The sequence below is a fragment of the Canis lupus genome, chromosome 29 (assembly GCF_003254725.2).
Source record: "Canis lupus dingo isolate Sandy chromosome 29, ASM325472v2, whole genome shotgun sequence".
Taxonomy (NCBI): Eukaryota; Metazoa; Chordata; class Mammalia; order Carnivora; family Canidae; genus Canis; species Canis lupus.
The window spans coordinates 26457217-26483372 of record NC_064271.1 but is presented as its reverse complement, the minus strand read 5'-3'; the positions used below and the strand labels follow the sequence as shown (position 1 = coordinate 26483372).

General features: G+C 34.2%; 1 protein-coding gene and 1 long non-coding RNA gene across 5 annotated transcripts in view; one reads left to right on the top strand and one right to left on the bottom strand.

Moving 5' to 3' along the window:
- LOC125754014 (uncharacterized) overlaps positions 1 to 26156 on the top strand; it is a 109239-nt gene that overhangs the window by 39641 nt on the left and 43442 nt on the right. The window contains exon 4 of one of the 2 annotated variants that reach the window (XR_007407204.1): positions 4881 to 5240. The exons of the other annotated variant lie outside the window; for it this stretch is intronic. This is a non-coding gene — a long non-coding RNA (uncharacterized LOC125754014). Of the gene's footprint in view, positions 1 to 4880; positions 5241 to 26156 lie in introns of those variants that run through there. 2 annotated transcript variants of the gene reach the window in all.
- Positions 6946 to 26156, bottom strand: part of PKIA (cAMP-dependent protein kinase inhibitor alpha) — a 109002-nt gene continuing 89791 nt past the window's right edge. For 2 of the 3 annotated variants that reach the window (XM_035708525.2, XM_049103975.1), the window contains 2 exons: positions 13487 to 13664; positions 6946 to 10460 (listed from right to left, as the gene is read on the bottom strand). In XM_035708525.2, coding sequence (XP_035564418.1) covers positions 10381 to 10460; positions 13487 to 13637 — 231 coding nt within the window. In that variant the 5' untranslated portion in view covers positions 13638 to 13664 and the 3' untranslated portion in view covers positions 6946 to 10380. Of the gene's footprint in view, positions 10461 to 13486; positions 13665 to 20423; positions 20583 to 26156 lie in introns of those variants that run through there. The other variant, XM_025478057.3, reaches the window with a different exon arrangement.

Sequence of the window (26156 nt, the reverse complement as noted above, 5' to 3'; positions counted from 1 at the left end):
CCCGCATTGGGCTCTCTGCATGGAGCCTGCTTCTCCCTCTGCCTGTGTCTCTGCCTCTCTCTCTTTCTGTCTCTTGTGAATACATATATAAAATCTTAAAAAAAAAATTCCTGGTGAATCTGATAGGAAGCCAAAGTTGAGAATCACTGAGAAAGAACTATATACAAACATGCACAATCTACAACACCCTTTGTCCTAAAAGTGAATCTCTTCTTTACTTAATCCTCAGAAAACAGAAAAGGGCATATAGCTTGTGCCCTATGATATGTGCCCTTTGGTATGGATGTGACATATGGTAGCCAGACCATTTGAAATGAAGGTAGCCTGAATTGAGATAATGGTATAAAAAAAAAACACTGGATTTTGAAGAATTGGTATCAAAAAAAGAGAAAATGTTATTAATTTTTATACTGAGTATATATTAATTCAATCTTTTCAATATATTGGGTTATTTGCTGCTTTTTTATTTTGATATAGCTACTAGAAAATGTAAAAATGCATATTTGGCATTTATAATTGTTCTATTGGACAGCTCTGATGTACTTGAAGGACCATGGGAAATTGTCATCAGAGAAGTTGAAGATAGGTTTCAGTGCTAGCTTTGTAACACAAAAACTTCATGGCCTTGGAGAAGCCACTTAACTTTCCTGCACCTTAGGTTGGTCATTTATAAGGAGAGAAGTGTATTCATATTTCAGGGTAATTGTGAGAAATAGAGGCAATTTAATTGAATGTTCAGTATAGATTCAGAACCTGATCATTATTATTTTCCTGAGAAAGGTCATCTTTCTGTAGTGCTAAATTAAAAGACCTCTTTCTCTTATACTTGCGCCACGTGTCAGCAGAGAAGTATGGTGCCTTTAAAAACTGAGCAGTGTGTCAGGACATAAGTGGAAAGCATGGATGAAGGACAACAGCAGCTGCTTTGCCCAGCAGGATCCTGTCTGTGCCTCTTGTATGTATCCCTGCTGCTTCTCACTTTTCTTCTGACGTTTGGTTTTCTCAGCCACGGGATTCTTAACCTTGGAATATGTCCTACATTCATCTCCAAGCCCTTAGCCTACCTTCAAAAACTTAACTCCCACTTTCAGAATTCTTTCGATTCTATGTTAGGCTCCTTGGCATGGATGCCCTCTGTGTCTCAGGATCTTTGTGCCTGAGACATGCTCCCAGGCCCACACTCTTCCCTCTGAGTGATCTCATGGAGCTGGTTTTTCAGCCACATCGCAATGTCTCACCTCAGACTTAACACATATACTGTGCTACAGCAAACTTGGATTATTTAAAAAACATGTGACCCTATGTTGTCCTACATGTGAACCTCAGTTTACATCATTTTTTTCTTTGTAGAATATCTAATCTCTTTTCTTCAATGAAATAATTATTTCAAGGAATAATTCCATCACATCCTTCTCCATGATCTTTCCTCTTGAGTGACATTTCTCCCCCAGGGTATGTGCAGGATGTTCCATGTTCATGTGTTATTGCTCATCATATTCAGACACTTATTTATAATAAACATGTATGTATTTGTTTTGCCATTACTATTAAAGTATACTTTAATAAGGCTTAGGGTCTCCTGTGGCCCTATCTTTGCATGGAGCCACATTAAAAAAAGTCTCACCAAAAACCCAAAAATAATTGAGACGTATTCTCAATCTTTACATGTATCTCTTAGAAGGTCTAGTTCACAGGCTATAAAAATGCTGTTTTTTAATCTTAATTTTCTTTGAATATTTCTTCATTGAAATCAGCCCTCTCAAACCTTTTTTGTTTGTTTGTTTTTTAAGATTTTATTCATTAATTCATGAGAGACACAGAGAGAGGCAGAGATGGGAGAAACAGGCTCCATGCAAGAGCGCGATATGGGACTCGATCCCAGGACACCGAGATCATGCCCTGAGCTGAAGGCAGACACCCAACCACTGAGCCACACAGGCGTCCCCCAAACTTTCTTTTAGAAACCCCAGTTTCATTGCTTTTCCAATTTGCCCCCTAATTCTTAGCTTCAGGAAAGAACAACCCTTGTATTAATTGTTCATGAAAAAAGTCTTTTTCTTCTTATCACTCTAACCTGTGTCTAGATCTTTTCTTTCAATTTTGTGTTACAAAGGCTTGGGAATCAGTTGAGCAAAAAGTAAATTCTCATTATGCAGTGTTATTAAAGGAAAATTCCACATATTAAAATAATTGAATGGCAATGGGAAAAGGCTGAGAATCCTGACAGAAGAAACTGCTCACTGTCACTTATTCTAGTTTCTATTAGTCAAAGATTTTGTGTTTGTTTTTTTTTTAATTTTACTCCTTGCTGCACCGAACACAGTGACTTAAACTTACTAAATGCTAACAAATATTTCCTAAATAAAATTAATGATTTACTGGATTTTTTTAGGACCATCCAGGAAGGCAGGTTCTTTTTAAGTTGTCACTCCCTAGCTGTAGCTATTTTTACATAATTTTTTGCCCTTAAGATTCACGGTTATATATTGTTTTATGGATTTTAAAGAACATGTGGGATAAAAGAAAACTTAAAAATTCAACAAGCCCCCCCAAAAAAATTCAACACGCCAGTTATAATAGTGACACCATCCTACTCAAGTGAAATGTATAAAATTAATCATGGTATCCAAAGTGCAAACATGTGTTCTGTTAGGAATAACCTACATCATTTCCCTGGCCATTCTTATTCTTAGTTTCAGAGTCAAAAAGTATATATAATTCTTCTTTAGTCCTGCCATATTTTCCAATGTTAATTTGATTACTTTTATTTTTGTGTTTTCTAAAAGATACAATATTCAGGAAAAAGACCTTAAGGTTCTGTACATATATATCAGTGTCCTTTCCTTCTTGAGTGTATACAGATGTGTCTCTTGGTCCCTTTGTATTATTTTCTCCTTTTTTTCTATGAGTTCCTGCCATTTTGAAGTTCATCATATCTTATCAAAACTCTCATTTCTTTAGCCTACTAGAGTACATTAGATTTTATTTTTAGAAGCATATTCTTAGAAACTTCCATGTCCCCTTGTTTAAAGACCAAAAGCCTCCCCAGAGATCTTGCTGTCCGACAAATGTGTTGCTTAGGCTAGAAGACTATGATACAATCTCTCTCAGTCCTTTTTTTTTTTTTTTTTTTTTTTTGGTCTATTCTCAATCCTAGCAAACTGAAGGGTATTTAAACTACAGAATGCCAAGAAATACCTTTACCAGAGTTACTATTTAGTTGGATGGCTTACTCTAATTTGCTTATTTATTTATACCTCATCCTATTGGACATTTCATCAGTGTATGTCATATCAAATTTGTGTGTTTGTAAATGTGCAGCATACAGTTTGAGAATCAAATTTATAATTAGTTACATTAATGGGGCACTTGGGTGATTCAGTCAGTTAAATATCCGACTCTTGATTTTTAACTCAGGTCATGATCTCAGGGTTGAGATGGAGCCTGCTGGGCATGGAGCCTGCTTGAGATTCTCTCTCTCTCTCTTTTTGCCCCTCCCCAATCCCTCTTAAAAAAAATTTAAATTGATTTAAAAAATAAAAAGTTACACTATTTCATAATTTAGAAAAAAAATAAGCTTTTACCTTCTGTAAGGCAATATTATGCAGGCTTTACTATTTTCAACTATCAACTTTATCTCTGTATTGCATTTTTTCCTAATCAATCTGTATGTAAATTGTTTCTTAACTACCTTGTGAGCTTCAGCAGGATGGACATTCATTTACAAATTTATTGAATATTAATAGACAATGAGGAGACAAAGATGAATAAAAGAGGGTTTTTTCCCTGAAAGAGCTCATATTCTAGTTGGAGAGATACACATGTAAACAAATAGCTGTGATCTAATAAGATACATTTGCAGATCAAGTGTTAGGGGATCAAGGAGTATAGAACAGCTAATTTCCTAGGTTGGGGCTTGAGAATGGGGATGCAAGTCAAAAATTCTCTAAAGGGTGAAATGGGACACAATCTGAAAGAACCAATGAGAACTTGATGTCAAATATGAAGAAGAACATCTTAGGAACAGGAAAACGGTTAATACAGAGCAAGGAGTTACATAAAAATAAAATGTGGCACTTATATGAAAAAGTTTTTTTGTCTGGCTAAGTATAAGGATTTTTTAAACTAGGGGAGTCAAACAATCAGATACATCTGGTTGAGAGATAGAATGTCAGACGAGGCAGGTCCTGATGATCAAGCTATTGCATTATATTAGATAAGTGATGATTTAAAAGGTTGTAATGTAGACAAAAAGTGGGAAGTTTCAAGAAGTAAGAATTAGGATTGATGGGCTGAAAAATAAATTGGAGGAAGAAGAGTTAAGGGAACTGTAAGAATTTTCATTTAAGTTTGCTGAGAAACCAGTACTTCTATTATTATGAGATCTGCAGCATATGAAGAACAGCAGTTTTGTGAATGGGGTCATTTGTTGGATTTAATGTTAGAATGTTGAATTTTAAGATGCTTTTGGGAAATCCATATTGAGCTGTCCAATAAGTCAGGTGATCAGGAATGACCTCTGGGATTCATCATAGTAAAAGGGGTGGTTGATGATGTTGGCCTAGAAGAAGAGGTCATGTGAACACTAGGATTAGAGAAGAATAAAGATAGAATCACACGGAACCACAGTATTTACTGGTGAGGTAGAGGAGAGATTTTTCAAAGAAAGTGAGGAGTTGCCAGAGAAAAGGGAACAAAGGATTACATCCATGCATACATATACCTGCGGGTGGTGAGTGGGTAGGAAAGTATAGAGAGCATCTCAAAAAGATTCCGTGGTGAACAAGATTAAATGCTATAAGATAGATTTGTTAAACATACATAAACTACCCATTATATTTGAGCAATGGAATTAATATACTCACTTATGTCTAATTCAGAGAACAAGTGTACAAAGAAGTTGAGTGGTTTAGCTTATACATGGCTACTTTGTGAAACTAGTGATACTGCTGGCAGTCATCCTGGAGTATAATGGAATACAGAACTAAAACATCACAGGCTCATCTTGCCCATCTCTGGATGTCCAGGCTCCAGGTTAGTGCCTACATATGTACAACCCCCCTATGAAGAAATGAGCACTGTAGGACCTGGGGATGTAGCAAACACTATGGGGAGAATGTGGTGGAAGAGAAAGGGCACATCCATATATGATGGAAGATGTGAACCTGGAGAATTATTTTCTTGGGATACAAAGATTCCATCCTTAACGAGACTTTATTATGCAGCTACACCCTGCCAAACTATCGATTAGAATTATAGAAACATTAAATTTTATTTTAGGAGAAACTTGAGTCCTCTGGAACATCATCATTTTTAAATTTACACATCGACTAGGGCTTCAATGACAATACTGAGTCCAAGAACTACTAAAGATGTTGTTGGTAATAAGAAAAATTTAATTGGAAGTCAGATTGCAAAAGGATAAGAAATGAGGAGAAATATGAAAACAAGAGCAAAGATTACTATTTTGAGAAATACAAGTAGGGAAGTTGAGTGGAACTGAGAACTTGAGTACATTTGTAGAAAAGGGTAAAGTGAGTGAAGAAAAAAGGATAATTAACAGACCTCCTAAAAGAAAATGGTTTTAAAATGTCAAAGGAAAACCTACATCTTAGACAGTAGTGGGAAACTTCCTCTATCTCTAGGGATATGACAAAAAATAGCTGCACAGCACTCATGTCTAAAATGCAGTTGTGAACAATGAATAAGCATTGTTAGAAACTTGTTATAGTCATTCTGAAGACAAGTAGAATGAAAGCTGATGGTTTGATTGGTTTTGATGGAGCAGAGCTAGCAGAAAGACAAGAAAGTAAGAAAATCAGGAGAACTGATGAGGTTAACAGTGGATTTCAGACTGGGAGGAGAGTTGCTACAGAAACATCCATCTTGATTTAATCAGAAAGTAGAGGTGGTGCAAACTAGAAAGTTACCCGGTTATAGTCAGATAGTTTTGTTAATTTTGACTTCGTAGTGAGAGATAGCCAGGATCCCAAATCCCTACATTCCGGCCTAGATAGAGACAACAAATATGTAAAGAGAAGAAACACCAGAGAAAATACAAATTTGTTTCCCACTGGCTAGCATTTTGTTCCAAATCCCTGTGTAGTGTTTTATCCTTGTGACCTAAGTAAAATGAGCCTCAAGATTTACATCCTCTTTTACCACTTCTGCCTAAGACCTTGCCTGAACTCAGGGTATTATTTGATGTTACTTTCTCCTAGGTCCTTACTGCCTTTATGTGATAAAAATAATATAATGAAAAGAGACACCACCCAATAAAAGAAATTAAACTCTCTGCTTTTCTACCCCAAGATGTTATCCTCAGTATAGTAAAACCATGGGTGCCTGTGAGCATTCCATTTTGTTACTGACTCATTTTAAAACTTTTCAGTGGCATAAATAGAGCTGGAGCGTCTGGAAACTTTGCAGTTTTTCCAAATTAGTGGTTCTCAGGTGGTGAGGGTGAGGGCGGTGGTGGTGGTGGGGGGGCGGCGGCAGAAAAAAATGACAAAGTTGCACAGGGAGTGTTCTCAAGGGGAAGTGTGTGTGTGTGTGTGTGTGTGTGTGTGTGAGAGAGAGAGAGAGAGATAAAGAGGATGTATATGGGTGGAGGAAGGAGTGTTGTAAAACCTTCAAGGGATTCTGATAAACACTGATCTTTTTCCTGATTCAAAATCACTGCCCTGCAGATGAGCAAGTGAAAACCATAGGGGTGTAGGATGTAAGAGTTGGCTCTGATAGATGATGAAGTCCAGGAAGTGGGCTACCAGAATGGAAGTGCAGGTGAAAATTATTGGAGTTAAGGCCCAGAAAAAGTGAGGCCAGAATACTGGTATGTCTACCACAGGATGGCTGAGGCTTTGAATTTCTCCTTTCTCACTCGCAGCACTTTCTCAAGCATCAAATACATAGTGTATGTTCAATAAATACTCTTAATAGACTGTGCACATTTCAGAAAAAATGTATTACTTTTAATATCAATTATGTGAGCATGCAACATTACTAAATACAAAAGTCATACAAGCTCACAAATTACTTCAGAGACTGCCACCCTTTAATTAAAGAACAATTTGGGGCCTATTAAGACATCATAAATCATAGATGCTTTCCTGTATTTACTTGATAACTATACATTGTCTTCCTATTGTCACAAGCTTCACTCAGAAGCTTGGCTACCTAGCAGTTACATTTCTTTACCCATTATTGCTTCTCTGAAGAGAAAGAGCAATATCATTCGTCTTCAAAAATGGTGCATTTTCACTGTGTCTGAGTAAGACTCAAGTGTAGAGCATTTACAGTGAGCAGTTCTTGGAGTGTTGCCTAAAAATTGAAGACTGCCTGTTATATATTAGAAAAACATTTCTATGGACTATGAGAACAGTATGTTGGCATAGGATGTTTATAATTAATAGAAGGTAAATTTGACAAGTTCATATCTATGACAAATGAGCTGAAAACTGAAATTTTCCTATTTTTAGTTAATTAAACAAAATGAGTAGCATGTCACAAAAAATTCTGAACCATGCTAAATTCATAGACTATATGTCAGAAAAATATTTTGGGGGAGTATAACACACAAAATAAATTCTACTTGAATTTCTTTTTTTTTTTTTTTTTTAAGTGCACTATCAATGGTCTGGTCACATCTGTGTCATTTCTCTTCTAGGTAACCTTGAGAAAGACAATTTCCTCTTCCAAGAGTCACTTCCCTCTCTAAAATATGGAGGTTGAACCAGTTCATCTCTAAATGTTCCCTTACAGATAAAGATGCTCTATAATTAGCTTAGTTTTATGGCATGTGCAGTAGAAAGCTCCTTGGAAACAGATAAAAATAGGTTCAAATCTAATTTCATCATTTATTAGCTCTTTAAACTTGAAAAGTTATACCTTATTAAGCCTTAATTTCTTAATCTGTGAAATGGGATAACACTACCTCTTTAATCAAATTATATAAGGAGAAAAAATAAAATGTGAGAAAATGTGCTAGGAAGTGATTAGCATAATGTCCATTGGTTAGTAGGCACTCACTGCATATTCTCAACCTAATGCCTTAGTTTTCCGCCCTTTCCTTTTCTCCTTAAAAATTCAATCCCATGTATATTACTGACTTGCAAGTAAAAGATATTACAATATAATTTGGAAGACACTGTGGACTTTTGCTGAGCAACATTTATAGGATGTGGACATTTTGGAAAGTTGATTTTTATCTTCTAGCTTGGGAATGCCTCAGGGTTTGAATATAGCAGACAAAGTAGCAGTAAAAGGTCAAAATAATTCAAAAGCTCCATATGACTTTGCAATTTAGCACTATTATATATTCAAAGACAAGCATGACACCACATGCATTAATAATAGTATATCACATAGGAATATAAACTCTCCACATACACTCAGCACTAGTCCTAAACTTAACAAAATCACAGGTAATCAGTTTGGAATTCCACAACTTTAAGGATGGAGAGAACTTTATCTAGATTCACAAGAAAGCCATGAGGATAGTAAATGAGGATATTGAAAAAGTGATTTTATGGGTTGGATGTTTTAAATGGACTACCAGAGATTGTCTAAAAAAGCTTAGGAACCTCTCTTCCCACTTGTAAGTCTATTAACAGGTGGATTTATTTGAATTTTAACGTGAGATTTTGGACCCTAACTGGTTAGAATGAAGTACTCTACTATTTAGTCTTCCTTCTATTTTCTGAGAGACTCATTCTATTAACATTTTTTTCTAGTAATATCTGATTGAGAACCAAATGATACCCACCCTTATCCTACTTATTTGGAAAATACTATAAGGGGAAATGAGGGCAAACTGGCCTTTTATCCTATAAGCAGCTACAGAAGAGGGCTGAATTCCCAGTATGTCCATGGAGATTATCTGTGGAAATGCTGCTTAACCTACCTCACATGGGACTATCTCTAAGACCTTGAGGATAATTAAGTGGGGTATTTATTGTAAAGGGTCTTCCTGTTATCTGTTATTTGTCCAGTTATCCATGAGCCATTGGCATATTACTGGTTCCTTATTTATTACTACTGATAAATGATTTTATAATACTGACCAATGGGATTACATAGCTCACAGAAACTTTCCATAGATGAACCATGATGTCAAAACACAGCAGAGGCTATCAACAGTATTTTGTTAGCTTCTAATGATAATTATTATTGTATCAGAATGCAATTCACACTAATTGTTAGTAAAAGTTTACAAACATTAAAAAGTGCATAATAACATTTGTATCTGATAGGGCTGAAAAAAGACATGAAAAACACAATGCAAGGGCTTTACTTTTGTGATTGGTGTCCACATGATTGCAAGATAATTTTTTCCATCTGTTACAGCTCCATGCAGATAAGTTGTCCTCCAAATTTAAATAGTAGCATACAGCATTGAGAAGTTTGATTCCATAAGAACAAAATGTTTCCCGTTCTTAATATTATCTTGTTTTATCTTTCCCACCATCTTGATTATCCAAAATCCTCATAATTAAAAACTTTAAAAAAATATATTAGTTGGGAAAAGTTCTCCAATTGAAAATAAAACAAAATTTGCATATTGAATTCTGGTCTGTGCAGACACCAAACAGACTGAATTCAAGTAAAATTCACATTAACAGATAGTTTCAAATGCCTGTATAATAGAGCAAAAGAGTCTTAATTCATTGGTTAGACTTAATAAATTCACCAACAGTGAATCATGGGGAAAGATTAAGTTAAAAAAAAAGTGCGATCTATCCTGTGTACACCACCACACTGTGGAGAAGGAAAAAGGCAGCCCTTTTAAAAATGAGTGGTATAAAAATTCACAGTAACATACATTATTTTTGTTTCTCATAAGCAATCAAAGAAGGGGGCAGTGCTGAGCATCTATTATACAATACAAAACAGTGTAAATAACACAGCAGGAACACACAGATACATAATGCTAAAAAACAGTGCTTTCTGGATGGTTCTTTTACTGGGTGAATACTTGGACCAGAGATATTTAAACTCTGGGGTTCAACCAACCTTTTGCAATTAGACACAATTAAATCCTCTGACATTGTGAGGGGCCAGATGCTACAGGAAGAATCATCATCTAGGTCAGTGCTACTCTCTACAAGCATTTTGTCATATGGTCAAGTGAAAAGATCCATACAAAAATGACATCCAAACACAAGCCACATGATTTCAACCATTGCTAATGACAGAGGTAGAGAAAAGTCTGTCTGCAGCCACAACCTCTGCCCCCATTTTTAACATGATAATGAGCAGATTCCTACAATGCAGCACAGCTATATTTCCCCCCCCTTTTTCACTCATGGAAACAAATGCATTCCAGCCAGGCCTGGAGATTTGAGACATTGTCAGATGTTGCTGAAGTTATCAAAGTGGGCTTTAGCTTTCAGATTTTGCTGCTTCTCCCTGGGCTTCCCCACTTTGTTCTGTGGAACTTCGTTGTGCATCTTCTTCACCTTCTGTAAGAGACAATGAGAAAAAGATAAAGGCAAAGTAAAAACTATTGTCTATATTTACTGACTCTTAAGATATCATATTGGGAATTTAAGAGATACTCAAAAAGTCTGAAGTTCTCATAGAGACAAGTGTATTTTATTGATAATCAATTCTTCAATTAGTGTTTCAAAGGCTGGCTAATTCTGGTTCTGTGAACTAGGGACAGCATAGCTCAAAAACAAAATAATAATTTATACAGTGCTTAGTGATCACCTATGCTTTTGATAAATAGCTAGGAAATCTCAAGGCCAGGTTTTGACACTTAGAGTTTCACAGGTTGCAGAAATTGAAAGTGATTTTAGGCAGAAATCAGAATGGGAAGCAAGTTTACTATTTCACTCCTGTCTTATTTTAAGAAATATTTAAAATTGCATTTTACATTATTTATATTACTTGTCGAGAACCCACCTGCTTTCTCAGATGTTTCGTTACTTTACCCTGGGTGGCTCTGCGGTTTAGCGCTGCCTTCAGCCCAGGGTATGGTCCTGGAGACCCGGGATCTAGTCCTATATCAGGCTCCCTGCGTGGAGCCTGCTTCTCTCTCTGCCTGTGTCTCTGCTTCTCTCTCTCTGTGTGTTTCTCATGAATAAATAAATAAAATCTTAAAAAAAATTAAAAGCAACAGTACAAGATGAAGGGACATTATGTTAGCTCATGGGTCTCTGGCCAGTAGTTATGGCCTCCAGTCTGCCCTTGAAGAACATAAACTATATCAATATTTGCTGAGTGTTTGTTACCATAATTCAAATAGATAGAGGTGAGTAGGCTGTTCCATTCTTTAAATGGATGTGTTAAGAGGCAATTTCTCCTTTATTCTTAATGAGTATACACAAAACATTTCACCAGATACTATACTTTAAGGAAATTAAAGGCAGTTCTACATAAATATACATATTCTGTTCCTAAAGGGGTTTTCAGAGTATAACCAGGCATTATATATCATGTTCACAAACTACTTTCATTATTACAGCAATGAATAGCCTCCCAAAATGTGTAGATGGCCTGAATCTGAAATGTGTAGATTAGCATACAACAAAAACTTGATAAATATGAAAAGCTCTTGGTAACCAAAAGAATGAAGTCAAATTAGGGCAGATACAAGACAGAAGAATATTTAAGGATGAAACTGACTGCATAAATACAAGATGAGGAATTTGACTTCCATGGAGCTTGGAACTTTCTAGGTGTCTGAGAACTCTTCTCACAGCTTAGCATAATGCTGCAGTCACAGATTCGTGGCTAAATAGGTGCTTGTTAGAAAGTTGAAATAAACATGGGACAGCAATATTGTTGAGTATAAACTAAAAAGAAGTTGAAACACTCAAGAATTATAGAAGTCCCTCATAATATTCAGCCATTGATATTGCATTTGTCATTATATATTTGTCATAATTGCAGTTACTATATTTAGTTCTTTGTACTTAGAATAATAAAAAAGTTACTACTGTTTATATTTTGCCTGTTGCTGGACTTTAGGATTTGAAGAGAAACAAAAATTTTTAGGAGCCTGGAGAATAGTAATTAAAATATAGAAATGTTTAGAAAAGAAGACATTTGATAGCATAAAGATATTTTAATTAATTTAACTTGTTTAATAATACTGCTAATATAAAATATAATTATTTTATTATATTTATTAATATGAAATGAATTTATTTCACTTGTTATATAATTTAATATATTCTCTTGTATAAGCTAGGTCTTAATGCTGATGAGTCTTAATTTCAGCGAAGACTGAAGAGGAAGAAATAGAACTGCTCTATCAATAATATTAGAGGTGTCTAAAATTAATGCAGATTATTTAAAATAGAATATTATTTACAAATAAAAATATAAATCTCATAAAAGAAATTAGCAAACTCTCAAAGACCACAGAAAAAATTTTACTTACTTCATGCAACCAAATTGCAATAATTCCCTAAGTCCTTTCTGACAGCTGCTTTCCTAAGTAACTTCTAGTAGTAAATAACAGAGAAACAACCAAACCTAAAGTATGCATAAGCCTGTATATTTCCAAGGTGGTGGTAGTAAAGTTTTATTTTCAATTTGAATTTGAAAAGACCAATCTGTGACCTGCTGACCCTTAGCCATTGAATAAAGTACTATCCCTAGGTATTTTAGGGTAATGTTGTTTAGCTGTTTCATTAACATAAAACTCTGACTCCGTTTTCCAATAACCAGAAAGCTTTACCATCATAAAAATTCTAATAGCAAAGAAGTACTGAGTGGTTACCATGAGTCAGAAACTCCTAAGTGCTTTTCATGTACACAACTTTGTGGTTCCTCTGTGGTAAACTCCTTTTTTTCACTTTTAAAGGTTATTTTTACACAAGATTTGTTAGGGAAAGACATCCAGTTTTAAATCTTGCAAAAGCTATGAATGAAAGAACTATTGGGATTTATTGAAATACTCAGAAATACTTTGATATTACAAACTTGTTTTACTTTTTCATTGGTAAAGTCTGATTACTTAGGTAGGAAGAGTGCAAGGCCCAATAATAAGACAAATTTTCCACACACTAGTTCTATCATGAAAAGAAAACTGTAAGACCTTTTTACCAAAGACACTGATGTAATTTTACTTCCATTTTTCAATAGAATTGGTCCCAGAGACGCTGTGCCTTTGAAATGGTTATTGAAATATTACAGATGGCCGATATTGAAGGGCTCCAATTTTGTTAAATATTCTATATAGAAATTTCAGAGCTTTTATAGAGATTAGGATTTTTTTAAAAAACCTATGTGTTTTATTGATTGCATTACCAAAATAAGATTAAGGATTCTGCATTTGAGTGGGAAACCCTATAAAGAAGAGTCATTGAAAATGGAGTATGAGTGATTAAGAGATTAGTCCCTGACTTATCTTCCTTAGACTGTTTATAACTCTACTAAATTACTTTCAAAGGTGATTTTTCATGTTTTAATCCTACTTAGTGAAATGCTACAAATCATCCCATGTTCAGAGAGAGATGTGTGTCAAGCAACTCACCTGTCTTGTTGATATCAAGACCTGCTAATTTCAAGGCTAATTCATTGCTGTTGCCACTTGCAGAGGAAACCAGGATATCATGTATTGCATTTCTTCTACCTGTTCTTCCTGAAGCAATGAAATCTGCATATGTAGTTTCCACATCAGTCATTGCTAACAAATATCCACATAGCAGGGACTACAAAACAAAGAAAAACTAATATAAGGTTGGTGAATGGTAACATTTAACAAAGACACTTATTAAATTATTGGCCTACAATCTGAACGTGAAATAATGGTCTTGCTTAGGTGTCCACAGAGCAAGTAATGCTTTAATCCTTGATCAAACATCAGGGAATTTTTTTCTGTAAAGGCCTGATGGTAAATAAATTAGGCTTTGAGGGCTAAATGGTCTCTATTCCAGCTACTCAGTTTTGTGGTTGTAGTGCAAAAGTAGTTAAAGTAATTACATTAAATGTCAAACAAACTGTATTTGCAAAAATAATAATAGGATCAGATTTGGCCTGAATACCATAATTTGTGGACACCTGGTTTAGATCATAAAATTCTCCTTCTCTAATACTATTTCAGTCAGTCTTCAAAGGCAGAAAGAAGAACCTGAGATCAGTAGCATACCAAGGTTGGGAGCAGAATGGAAGTGGTCCATCCTAGAGATAAGCAGAATGCAAGTACATTGTCTGCAGAGTCTAATAATGAAATTAACCAAAATTCAGTTTGCTTTTTATCATCACCATGTGCAAGCAATTCTAAGCAATGTCAGTGACCAAATAACTGCTCCAAGTCCAGGAGGATGGCTCCCTTTGGCCCCCTAGTTAAGTCATTGCTTGAGAGGAATAACAATCTTTCTTGACTGAATCTTTGAAATAAAATGTTCAAGTTTAAAAAGGAGTCAATGAGGGGTGCCTGGGTGGCTTAATCGGTTAAATCACACTCTTGATTTCAGCTCAGGTCATGATTTCAGGGTTGTGAGATCAACCCCAGTGTGAAGCCTGTTTAAGATTCTTTTTCTCCCTCTCCCTCTGCCCCTCCCACCCTAAAAAAAAAAAAAAAAAAAAGCCAATGAAAGTGACTTTTCCAAACTTGTAATATATATGCTTAAAGACTCAATGAAATAAAATATTTTCAAGGTACTTTTTTAAAACGATTTTATTTATTTATTTATTCATGAGGCACACAGAGAGAAAGAGAGAGAGAGAGTCAGAGACATAGGCCTGGGGAGAAGTAGGTTCCCTGCAGGGAGCCCGATGTGGGACTCAATCCCAGGACCCCAGGATCACAACCTGAGCCAAAGGCAGACACTCAACCACTGAACCACCCAGGTGTCCCTCAGGGTAAAATATGATATATGCATTAACAAAAAACTACCAAAACCAAATCTTTAGTTTTTTTCTGTTTAAATTTATGTTCTTCCCTAAAAATCAAAAGAAAGATGGATAGAAGAAATAATAAATTTCTGTTGTATTGTCTAAACATAATTTTAAAGTGAAATCATTTCCCTCCTATTCCAATTACATTTTTTATAGTTTAAGATTAAGAACATATCAATAATCAAGAGAAAGGAATCTTTTCAAAAGATAAGAAATATGGGCAGCCTGGGTGGCTCAGCGGTTTAGCGCTGCCTTCATCCCAGGGTGTGATCCTGGGATCGAGTCCCACATCGGGCTTCCTGCATGGAGCCTGCTTCTCCCTCTGCCTGTGTCTCTGCCTCTCTCTCTCTTTGTCTCTCATGAATAAATAAATAAAATCTTTTCAAAAAAAGATAAGAAATACGGGGGAAGTAAAAGTTGGAACCCATACATCATCATGGCATGCACACACTCTGAAATAACTTGATGCCATCTACACTGCAATTTAGGAAAGCAGTCAGTAGCACATTCTTTTAGACTTAGTTCCCCCAATGCATAATTGATGAGGGAGCTACTAATTCAATCTAGAGAAAACTTATATTTTCTCTTCTTTAAAAGGAAGCTGAAACAGGAAGGAGGGAAGAATAGCATAATATACATTTGAAATGGGAAAAATATGTATGCGACCTACTTACTGTGATTATATTATCAGTAACATTGGTTTCCATTCACTCAACTATATCTACTATTATTTTTAAGGGAATATGATTTAATGACCATTATTTTACTTAAAATTTCAAAATGCTCCTCAGAAGATTATTTGGAAAATCACTTGACCTCTTGGTCTTCCATTTTCTAATAAGTAATAGGACAGCTGAATGGCATGATGCTTAATTGCACTTCAAGCGAAGATGTAAAAACAATGATCACTTAAAAATATCTCATTTCAAAAATTTTGAGTTTGGAGATTTCTTTCATAGCCATAACCACCTATTCTTTTTTCCCACTTATTCTTTTTTTCTTAATGAATCTGTTCTTCACACTGATTATATTTTTAATTCCTTTAATCCTTATTAAGCTTCCTCTAGATCCAGTCTGGATCAGTTGCTGACCAATTTCATGTAACTTCTTATTGGCATCAAAAAGTTCCTTTGACCTACTGTCACTTTGATCTTCCTAATAAGCTTCACCTAGGAAAACAGTATGGAGCACTTTCTCTGATTTCATTAACTGGGTAACTGAGTGTTACCAGAAAAAGTCACAAAATTGTGCCAGTTGGCTCAACTAGAAATTTTCGATTCTATTATTAGTATACACTCTGAGTTGTTCAGAAATTCTTTAGTTCACCTCTAGTTGACTCTTTCATATGCTTTTCTCTGTGGGAAGGATTCCAAATGCTTTCCAGGCCACACAACCAGATACCACCTGCATTAAGAGATGACTTTGCATCTTCCTTCTCTGAGAAGACATAGGACATCTACTGCAAATTCTTTTAAATTTCTTCCTCTCTCAAACACATTTCTCTGTAAAACATTATTTCTTCTTTTCTGGATGACCTAGGCTCTTTCTTTCTAAGATATGATATTAATTCTATTTCCTGTCACCTCCTGTAGGACCTTGCTCCATCCATTATTTTTTCCTCAATAATAATTTCTTCTTTATCCTCTGCATTTTCCCATAAGTCTATAAGCATGTTCAAGTCCTCTTACTAAATAAACAAAAACCAAAAATCAAAACCAACAACAAAAAACTCCAATCATTTAACCAAATATTCTTGCTTCAACCTTTATACATCTTTATACATGTATAAAGATACATCTTTGCATAACCATCTCTTTTCTTCATTAAATTTCTCAGAAGGTTTCAGCTACTTTTATTTTCTTACTTTCCTTGAACAAAACTTGAAAATTTCTGTATTCCACTGGCTTTATTTTTTTTTTGGAGATTTTTTTTTGGAGATATATTTTTTTTGGACATTACTTTCTTACAGATCACTAAAATGGTTTGTATTAACATTAAATAGCTGCTTAATTATTAAGTTTCTGGAGAGTGCCCATCCTGTTTGAATTCTCTATAATACTTAATATTGCCAGTTACATTCTCCTTGAAACTCTACCCTGGCACATAATGCAAGCTACAGAGGCAAGATTATTAAAGGTATTATTATAGCTCTCTGTAATTTAATCTAGACTTTCCATATTTCTGTACTCAATGTTTTATCTATAAATTGTGATAAATATACTTAGTTCTTAAGGTGGCTATGACAATTTATCTGCATTATGTATCTAAAGAACCTAACAAAATATTTGGTACGTGGTGGGTACTGATAAAAGAAAACAAAAACAAAACAAAACACCACAGCTGTCACCTTACTATCCTCGTTCCATCCTATTTGACTTTTGTATTCTTCAGATTTCTCTTCCTACGGCACATTTTGTAGGAATTCAGGGTCAGTCCTTGGCCTTTTTTGCTTCTTTCCTTTTGAACTTGAAATACTCATCTAATCCTGTGGCTTTTAATTCCTCACTATGGATAATGCAAAAGTATGCATCTCCTGTTCAGACTTTTTTCCTCAGGCTCCTCACACACAAGGGCAAGTGCTTGCTAAATAGATATTTTCACCTAGTTTTGCACAAGCATTTCAAATTCAATAAAACAAAATAAGACGACAATGAAACACAAATAGAGTAAACTGGCCTCACTAATACACTCTGTTGGAGCATACTTGTGCTTTTTTCTCTCACTCGATAGCCATGTGTGTAATCGCTTGACTGGTCATGTTGATTTTTATTTGATCTCATTCATTTTTACTCCTTATAAAACGCAGGAAAAGATCTTCTCAGGATTATTGCTGAGTTTTCCACAATCTGGAAAGAACTTACTTTTGTTGCCTTACCTTCAACCACTAGCTCTTATGCTAGGTCCCTTGCAGAATAAGGCACAATATTTTTCCAGAGTTTCTCAGCTGCTCTATTGCTCAAGCCTGTGATTCTTTTTTTAAAGCTTTTTTTTTTTTTTTAATTTTTATTTATTTATGATAGTCACAGAGAGAGAGAGAGAGAGAGAGAGAGGCAGAGACACAGGCAGAGGGAGAAGCAGGCTCCATGCACCGGGAGCCCGAAGTGGGAATCATCCCAGGTCTCCAGGATCGCACCCCGGGCCAAAGGCAGGCACTAAACCGCTGCGCCACCCAGGGATCCCCAAGCCTGTGATTCTAATTCAAATGCCTTCCTCTGACAAACTTGCTTGTTGAAATGGACTTGTCTCAGAATTCAGCCAAATGCCATCTCTCTCTGTCTTCTTTTCCCTATCTTTTCAGCTGGCACTTCTGCTTGGGCCTTGATTTGTACCTATTACAGAGCACTTAAATTCTAACTGGCATTATAATTACCTCTCCTCCTAGACAGATCATAAGCTCCAACAAAGCAGGAACTACATTTTAATGTTTTAATTACATATAATTTCTAGTAGAGTCCTTTGCATATACTCAGTGCTAAATGAAGTATATTGAATAGAACTAAACAATACAGAAAAAAACATTTTGCATCCTTCAGTAGCCACAGAAAACTTCCCTCTTTCCAATTTATACTAAATTACCAAATCCTAAAAATTCATAAATTTTTATAAGTGGAGAATCAGAGGACTAGACAATTCTGTGACATGCATATAACCCTAATAAATATTATCTCATAAAAGTTTAAGGAAAAGTGAAGATACAGGAATAAGTATGTCTCATAATCACTGTTACTGTCTCTCACTCTTAGTCTCTTTATGGGTTTTTAAAACACAGGCTTTTAAAAAAGCACAACTGCTATCATTTTCATCTAATAATGCTATGGAGCAGGCAAAAATATCCTCATTTTCAGATGAGGATAAATCTTAGAGATTATTAAGTGACTGCTAGGTAATACACAGAGCTATGACTTAACCCAAGTCTATGGGTTTTGCATAGAAAGCATTACATTTTGCAATAGAAATTCTTATTTTTTTGCCATTATCATTTTTCTATGTAGACTGTCATAATAATACATGTGACTGTCGGGGCTTAATATCTAATTTACTTTGTTTTTAATAGTTTTAAGGAGATTTGAAATATCAAGAATGAGACAGGTAAAAAATGTGACATTTTTCATGAGAAAATATGAATTAAAAGAATGTGTACTGTGTTGTGATTTGTATATCTGGAAATGTTAAAAGATCCTGGCAGTAATTCTATGTATAAAGAGGGGAGCCAACAACTTAATTTGAATTTTCACTTAGTGTTCTCTTAAGTAATAAGCACATGGAATAAGAAATGGGGTTATGACAGGTGTAAATGTATATTAGGTTCACCTTCAAAATGTGTATGTATGGCTTTCAATTGGCTTGAAAGACACTAATGGTGAATGTGAGAAGAGCTTAATCTTACAAACTTCTCTCCTTAAGTACTTATAAAACATAGTTACTAGACTGATGTGCTAAGTATTGTGTATTCCACTTTAGTCCATTAGAATTATTATTATAATAATAGCCATCATAAAAATAGTATTTCACTTTTATTACATTTTCTTTCTCTGGACAATAGACTTATTTTTCAGTTAAAAGAAAAATAGCTGACAAATAGAACACATAAATACGTGAATGAAGAACACAATTACATTTTTAAATAAAATATATCGGTGCTGTGTACTCTTTTTTTTCTCTCTCTCTTTCCATGATAATAGTGAATTCCCATTAGATGCTGAAAAAAGATATTTTTACATGTATGGCAGCTATGTTATTTTTTCTTTCAATTAAACATTTAGACACAGCTCTTCCGTTTAGTGAAATGACTATCAGAGACCAGAAATATCTTTTACACCAAATACTCCACTGTATAATGACTTGTAGTTTTGCTTAGATATTCTGGGGAAGCTATTGCTAAATGATTATGTCTAATAACCAAAAAATGATAAAGGTTAAAAAAAATCTAATGTCAACAGCTGGTAGAGGTTTAATAGAGTTTAATTAGTACACACTCTGGCCTTATAAAAATAATCAGAATAAAACCTGCAAAATTTACTCAAAGTGGGCTCCACTAAAGTTTCCTGTTTATGTTGCTATAATTAGAATTTTGTAGATAAAGCAACATGGTAGTATTGCATACAAACAAGATAAAATGATATCCTTTTGTATCCAGTTATACAAAACAGCCAATTAGACTAATACTCATAGTTTGATTAGAGAGGGAAAAAATACATTTTGTTATTTAAGTACTGTTCCATTTAAAGTTAGGTTAAATTTTAAAGCATAAATCTCCAAATATTGATATCTAAAAAGTCAATCAAAATTCATGACTAAGGAACAAGCTTTCTCTTTCTTTTCTCCCTTCTTAAAAGATTTCTCACTCTTTAACAAAAGAAACAGAATATTGTTATTCTAAAGATTCTTCATTTGTAAAATGGACTATTAAACTGAATTCATGATTCATGTTGGTCTTTCTTGTTTATGCTCTTTACCTTTTTAAATATCATATATACAAATTATTTAAGAGAATAAACCAAAAGATTTTACCCTTGTAGATTTTACAGAATTAGAGAGATTGCAAGAGGCTAGGAAAAGTATGTACTTACGTCTCCTATATTAAACAAATTGAAGCATTCCACATAGATGGGTATCTTAAAAGAAGTTGGGCCTATGAAGCTGCTAAAGTGATTTTTATAGTGACATTGAGTCATGAGCCAAATGGTGACTGGATAACATGCTAATTTTACTCCTGTAAATGGGGACATATGAAATGAGCCTCACAGACTTGGAAGAAAGAATGGAGAGAATGCCATCAGCAGGCACTGAAGTCTTCTCTCTAGTATGAATGGTATGATTTCTTTTAAGTTTAAAAGAAAAGGAAAATTCTTCCTGTGCCATATTACAAATGCAATTATATAACTTCTCAATTGTTACTTTATGAAATCATCAGAAGTATGTTAAAAGCTTTTGAGTAGTTTACTATATGCTTAAGGCTTGGTCTACATTAGTGTTTCTGGAGCATTTTGGTCTCAGATATCCATTACATTCTCAAAAATTATTGAAAACACTAGTGAGCTTTTGTTTATGTGATTATATCTGCTTATATTTATCATATGAGAAATTAAAACTGAAAAATTTTAAAATATTTATTAATTCAGTTAAAATAAATAATAAGCTCATACATGTTTCCATAAATAATATGTTTTAAATGAAATCTATTTTCCAAAGGAAAAAAAAGTGACAAGAATGACATTATTTTACATTTTGCAATTCTCTGGCTTAATTTTGTAAATGTCTGGCTTTATAAAAGACATCTGGTTTCTCATATCTGCTTCTGCATTCAATCTGTCTCAATATGTTGTTTTAGTTGAAGTATATGAGGAAAAGCTGGCCTTACACAGATTTTTTAGTTGGAAATATAAGGAGAGTTTTAATAGCCTTTTCAGATGATTGTGGATTTTTTTTCAATGTGGAACTCAACCATATCAATAAACAGACTACGGACTCTGTTTTATTAAAATCTATGGTCTACCTTGCACTTTAAATGGATCTTTTGCAATACATACATACATACATACATATATATATATATACACACACACATATATGTATATATACATATATATATATATTTTAGTATCAAGCATTAGTCATTTGGAAGATAACTGGTTCACTGGGTTATGCAAAAATTCCAAATAGTACCATATTATACAATATCACATTTGTTAGTAACACTACCTATCTCATCAGAAAAGTCTTTAAAATTTGGGAAATTGAGAAGTTCACAGGGGCAGATAATAAGTTTTCCAAAACTGTAATTTTTGTTTGAAAGCTCAGATTTAATCATTGGCAACAGATACAGTTGGATTTTGCTCCCCTTGAAGTGACAAGCTCATTTTGTTCATTTTCAAGAAAATCTCTGCCAAATATCCAAGTTTGAAAAACTACAGTTTGCCTGTCAGTTGTTCTTTCAAGTAAAAATGGTGACTAATGAAAAAGTGGCTAATTCAGCTCTCAGCCCAAGTAGTCACCCAAGTACTTTACTTGAGAACCATCTACTTTGGTACTTTGGCAGAAGGGCTTCATGTGACTTCCTGTTTCATCACAAAGATGTTAAACAGATCTGTACTCGAGGGTGAAGATTTGATAAAAATTTAGCATTTTTTACTGCTTCATCAAGTATATCTGTAGGTAAATCTAGCATTTTAAAAATATTATCTGTAAATGTGTGATAGTGAAGAATACCAGGGTTACTAGTAGAACTTGGTGTTGCTGACTTGATTGGTGTTATGTGCCAGCAGTGTTTCCCACCAGGCTTTTGCACCATTCATGCAGTGTTGGCCAATAAAAAAAGGCAATTATCATCAATATTATTATGAAAATTATTTTGAATCTGTGAACCCAATGAAATGTCTCAGAGACTGGCTGACAGGGTTTTGGCGACCTGCAGGAGTCCAGGGACCAAATTTTGAGAATTGTTGATCTCATATGACCAGGAAGCTGTCTGATCAACACTATAGATTATGGAAGGAAACTCTTTGGTAAAGAATTTAACTGAGCAAATTTTTGATTCCTAAAATACTCTGGAAATATCAGCTATTCTATTTCCATGCTAAGTACTATCTTTTTCTCTTTTCCTTTCCTGTTATAATTCCTTCTTGTTTATCTAATTCAGGCTTAAGAATCTAGTAGCTTATTTCCAAAAAACAACCCCTTAATCTCACAAATCAGAGGGTTTCACACTAAGTATTGATATCAGAACAAAGTTCTAGAACTTGAAGCCTCGATTCCCTTTTTCCATGAATTGAGCTATATTCTAGTCACACTTTGGAATGAATGACAGCAAAGAAGAAATAAAAAACACAGAATTTTGTAAAATTCTACAAAAGTCTTCTCTGTTAAGGCATGATTAAATTCCTGCACCAGGTGATGATACTGCATGCTCCAGAGTATTATTTAGTATATAACAAGGACAGGTATTGCACTTCAGAAGAGTTTGGATAGGGTCCCATTGAAAGCATTCTTTCAAAAAGCAGCCTCATATACTGAGTTATATCACAGAGATGGCAATTTTTATTACCTAGGTTAAGTCAAATTAGGTTTTTATTCTGAACCTAAGGCATTGAACTTTTTTTTCACAAAAACATTGCTAGAATGAATTTTGCCCAATATGAGAAAAAATAGAATGTCTCTTGCTGGTTTTCACAATAAAATTTTGATTAATATTATTAGAATTTATATCCAGTCGCCCTTGGTTGAAGGAAGTTCTTCACTTTCTTCCTGGTTTTCAGTGTATAATACAAATTCTGAGGTTCAAAAATGTTCCAATATTTGATACTAATGATTATTCTTCTCAATCTTTTCTCTATTCATCAATTCATCTCTGATCCCAGTGAGGTGATAATTGTGACCCTTATGTTTTCATTCAAAGTTTTATGTATAGTTATCTATCTAGATATATAGACAAATAAACATCTATCTATATTTCTATTTCTATCTATCTATCTATCTATCTATCTATCTATCTATCTATCATCTATCTATCATCTATCTATCGGGATATACACAGATATATACTTCCTTTTTTTGACATGGGCACATTTTCACATTGTTTTTGTAAACTCATAATTAGTCATTTGCATCATCACTTAAATTATTCTCTGGAACTTCCTTTAGCTCAGATTCAAATCTTTTTTTTTTTTTTCCTTTCCACAATGCTTATCAAATCAAAACTTTGTAATAAGAAATCTCAGCCTAAAAATGTTTCAGAGCCAGAAGTATAGGCTATATTGCTTTAGGAAATAATTTCCGTGTCTAATTAGGCAACAAGTGACTTCAAAGTTACTCATTTGTAGCTTTGTTCATTTCTAGCTGACCTCTTTACCATCTCTAACAACAGCAATTTATTTTATTGTGCTTCTTCAGTCTTAATTATTCTTTCAAATTCTTATTCTCCACAGAAAATCTTGCCTGATGACTTTATGAAGATCAAGGTCATCCTACATAATTTTCTTAAGTTCCTCTTTCTTTATCCTCACATGAAAATTGTACATCTCTTTATTCAAGAGTCCTTTTGCCCAACATTAACACCTGACTAGTACTTTTTATTCTATCTCCTTTTTCATTATTGTTACTTCAGTTCTGCCCTTTACTTCTTTTCCCTATTTCTCCAATGCCTGTAAAATTGCTTACATTTTCCCTGTTATATATAAAATATATTTCATCTTTTAATTCTTTATGTTCTTTAGGACACTAACATATTTTTTTCATTTACTCCCAAACTTACAGGAAAAGAGGTAGATACTGATTTTTCCTGCTTTCTCTATTTTTATTTTCTTTGCAATATGACTCACACATTTATTAATTTATCAGAATTGCTTTCTTAAAGAAAAACCATTACAGATTAATCACAAAATTCAAGGTTTTTCACAATAATAATCTATATAAAATTGTTGACAGCATTTTACATTGCTATTTCTCTCTTGAAATGTTTTTCATCTTTGGCTACCAAAGTTACTGCTCTTATTTCCCCATAATCTTTTTCTGGTATTTCTTCTTGCTCTTTCCTCTGCTTACCTCTTCTATAATATTTATTCTTTTTCTTTTTGTTCTTTATGTTCTTTTTGATAATCTCTTTTACCTCCATACTCTTAACCTGTATATAGGTGACTATCAAATCTATAATATTTGGGGCCTGATATTTTTCTGAAGTATAGCCTGAGAAATTCTTTTCTTAAGATTTTATTTATTTATTTATTGCATACACAGGCGAGAGTGGGAGAAGGACAGAGGGAGAGAATCTGAAGCAGACTCCCCACTGAAAACAGGGTCCAGAATAGGGTTGTATCTCACCAGTGAGAGATCATGACCCGAGCCAAAACCAAGAGTCAGACACTTAGCCCACTGAGCTACCCAGGTGCCCCTAGTTTGAGAATTTTTATTGCCTATTGAATATTCCACCACCATGATTGTCCTCAAAAACTCAAATTTAGTTAAGTTCAAAATGGAATCTCTTTGCTGTATCTCCACCTCCACCCCCAAAACTATACATTATTTAATAATTTTAGTGCATATTATTACTATTTGCTCAGGCATCTAGGATAGAAATCTTAAAATTGTCTTCAATTACTCTATCCCAATAATTATGCACATTTCTTCTTTACAGCTAATCATTTTTCAAACCTCATTATTTTAATTCTATCTGTTCAATGTCTATTTTATATTCTTCATTTCCATTTTTTCTCTGGTCACTGCCTTCATCATCTTCTTGACACTGAAGTTATAACTACTTTCTTAATTAAATATATTTTTCTCCAACTTACCCTTTACATTATCACCAGAATGAACTTTATAAAACATAAAAATACTCAAAAATTCTTCAGTGGCTCCTTGAAACCCACCAAACATAGTTTAATTTTTTTTGCATGGCCTTCTAGAATGTGAAGCCAACCTACTTTACAAGTATCTTTCCTTAAACTATCTCTCTCCCGTATACTAAGGTTCATTCATAGCTATCACTTGTCTTCTATTGGTTTTCTTTTCTTTTCTTTTTAAAAATTTGACAGAGAGAGAGAGAGAGCTTGAGCACAAGTAGGGGAAGGGGCAGAAGAAGGAGAAGCAGAAGCAGAGTCCCCGCTGAGCAGGAAGCCTGACTCAAGGCTTGATCTCAGGACCCTGGGATCTTGACCTGAGCTGTAGGCAGATGTTTAACTTACTGAGCCACCAGGCGCCCCTCTATTGGTTTTCTAATGCTGTTTTCTCAACCTAAAATGCTCTTCTCGCCCAATGACAACAAAATCCTGCTCATCTCTCAAGGTGAATTTATAAACCACACCCTCTTCCCATTTCCAGGTATAATGATGAATTCTATTACAGTGTTCATTTAATTTGTGCTGTGCAATAATTAATTATTTTTATGTTGCTCTTCTCTTTTATTTTATTTTCCTGGAGATTTGGGTCTTAAATTTTTTACTTCCTCACAGTGGGAGTTGGTTCAGGATTTTTTATGTTGTTCACATACCTATAAAAAGCATTTTGTAGAGTTGATTTTAATTATCTTACTTAAACTTCTTATGGGTTAAGTAAACTTATCAAGGTCATACCATTGTCAATAGTAAAGGTAAGCTGAGAAAGCAGGTTTCCTTATTTTTATTCAGTTCTTTTCCTGTCTTGAAGACTTTTCATCAATTTGAGGAGGTGAGCTATAAACACTTCCTCTAATATACTTTTCTTCTATATATTCTTAATTATAATAGGATTTAAAAAAAACAGCAACAAAAAACACTCTAGAGTTCGTAGTAATCTTTCCTATTTTCACTGTACTTAACAGCTCTCTCTTT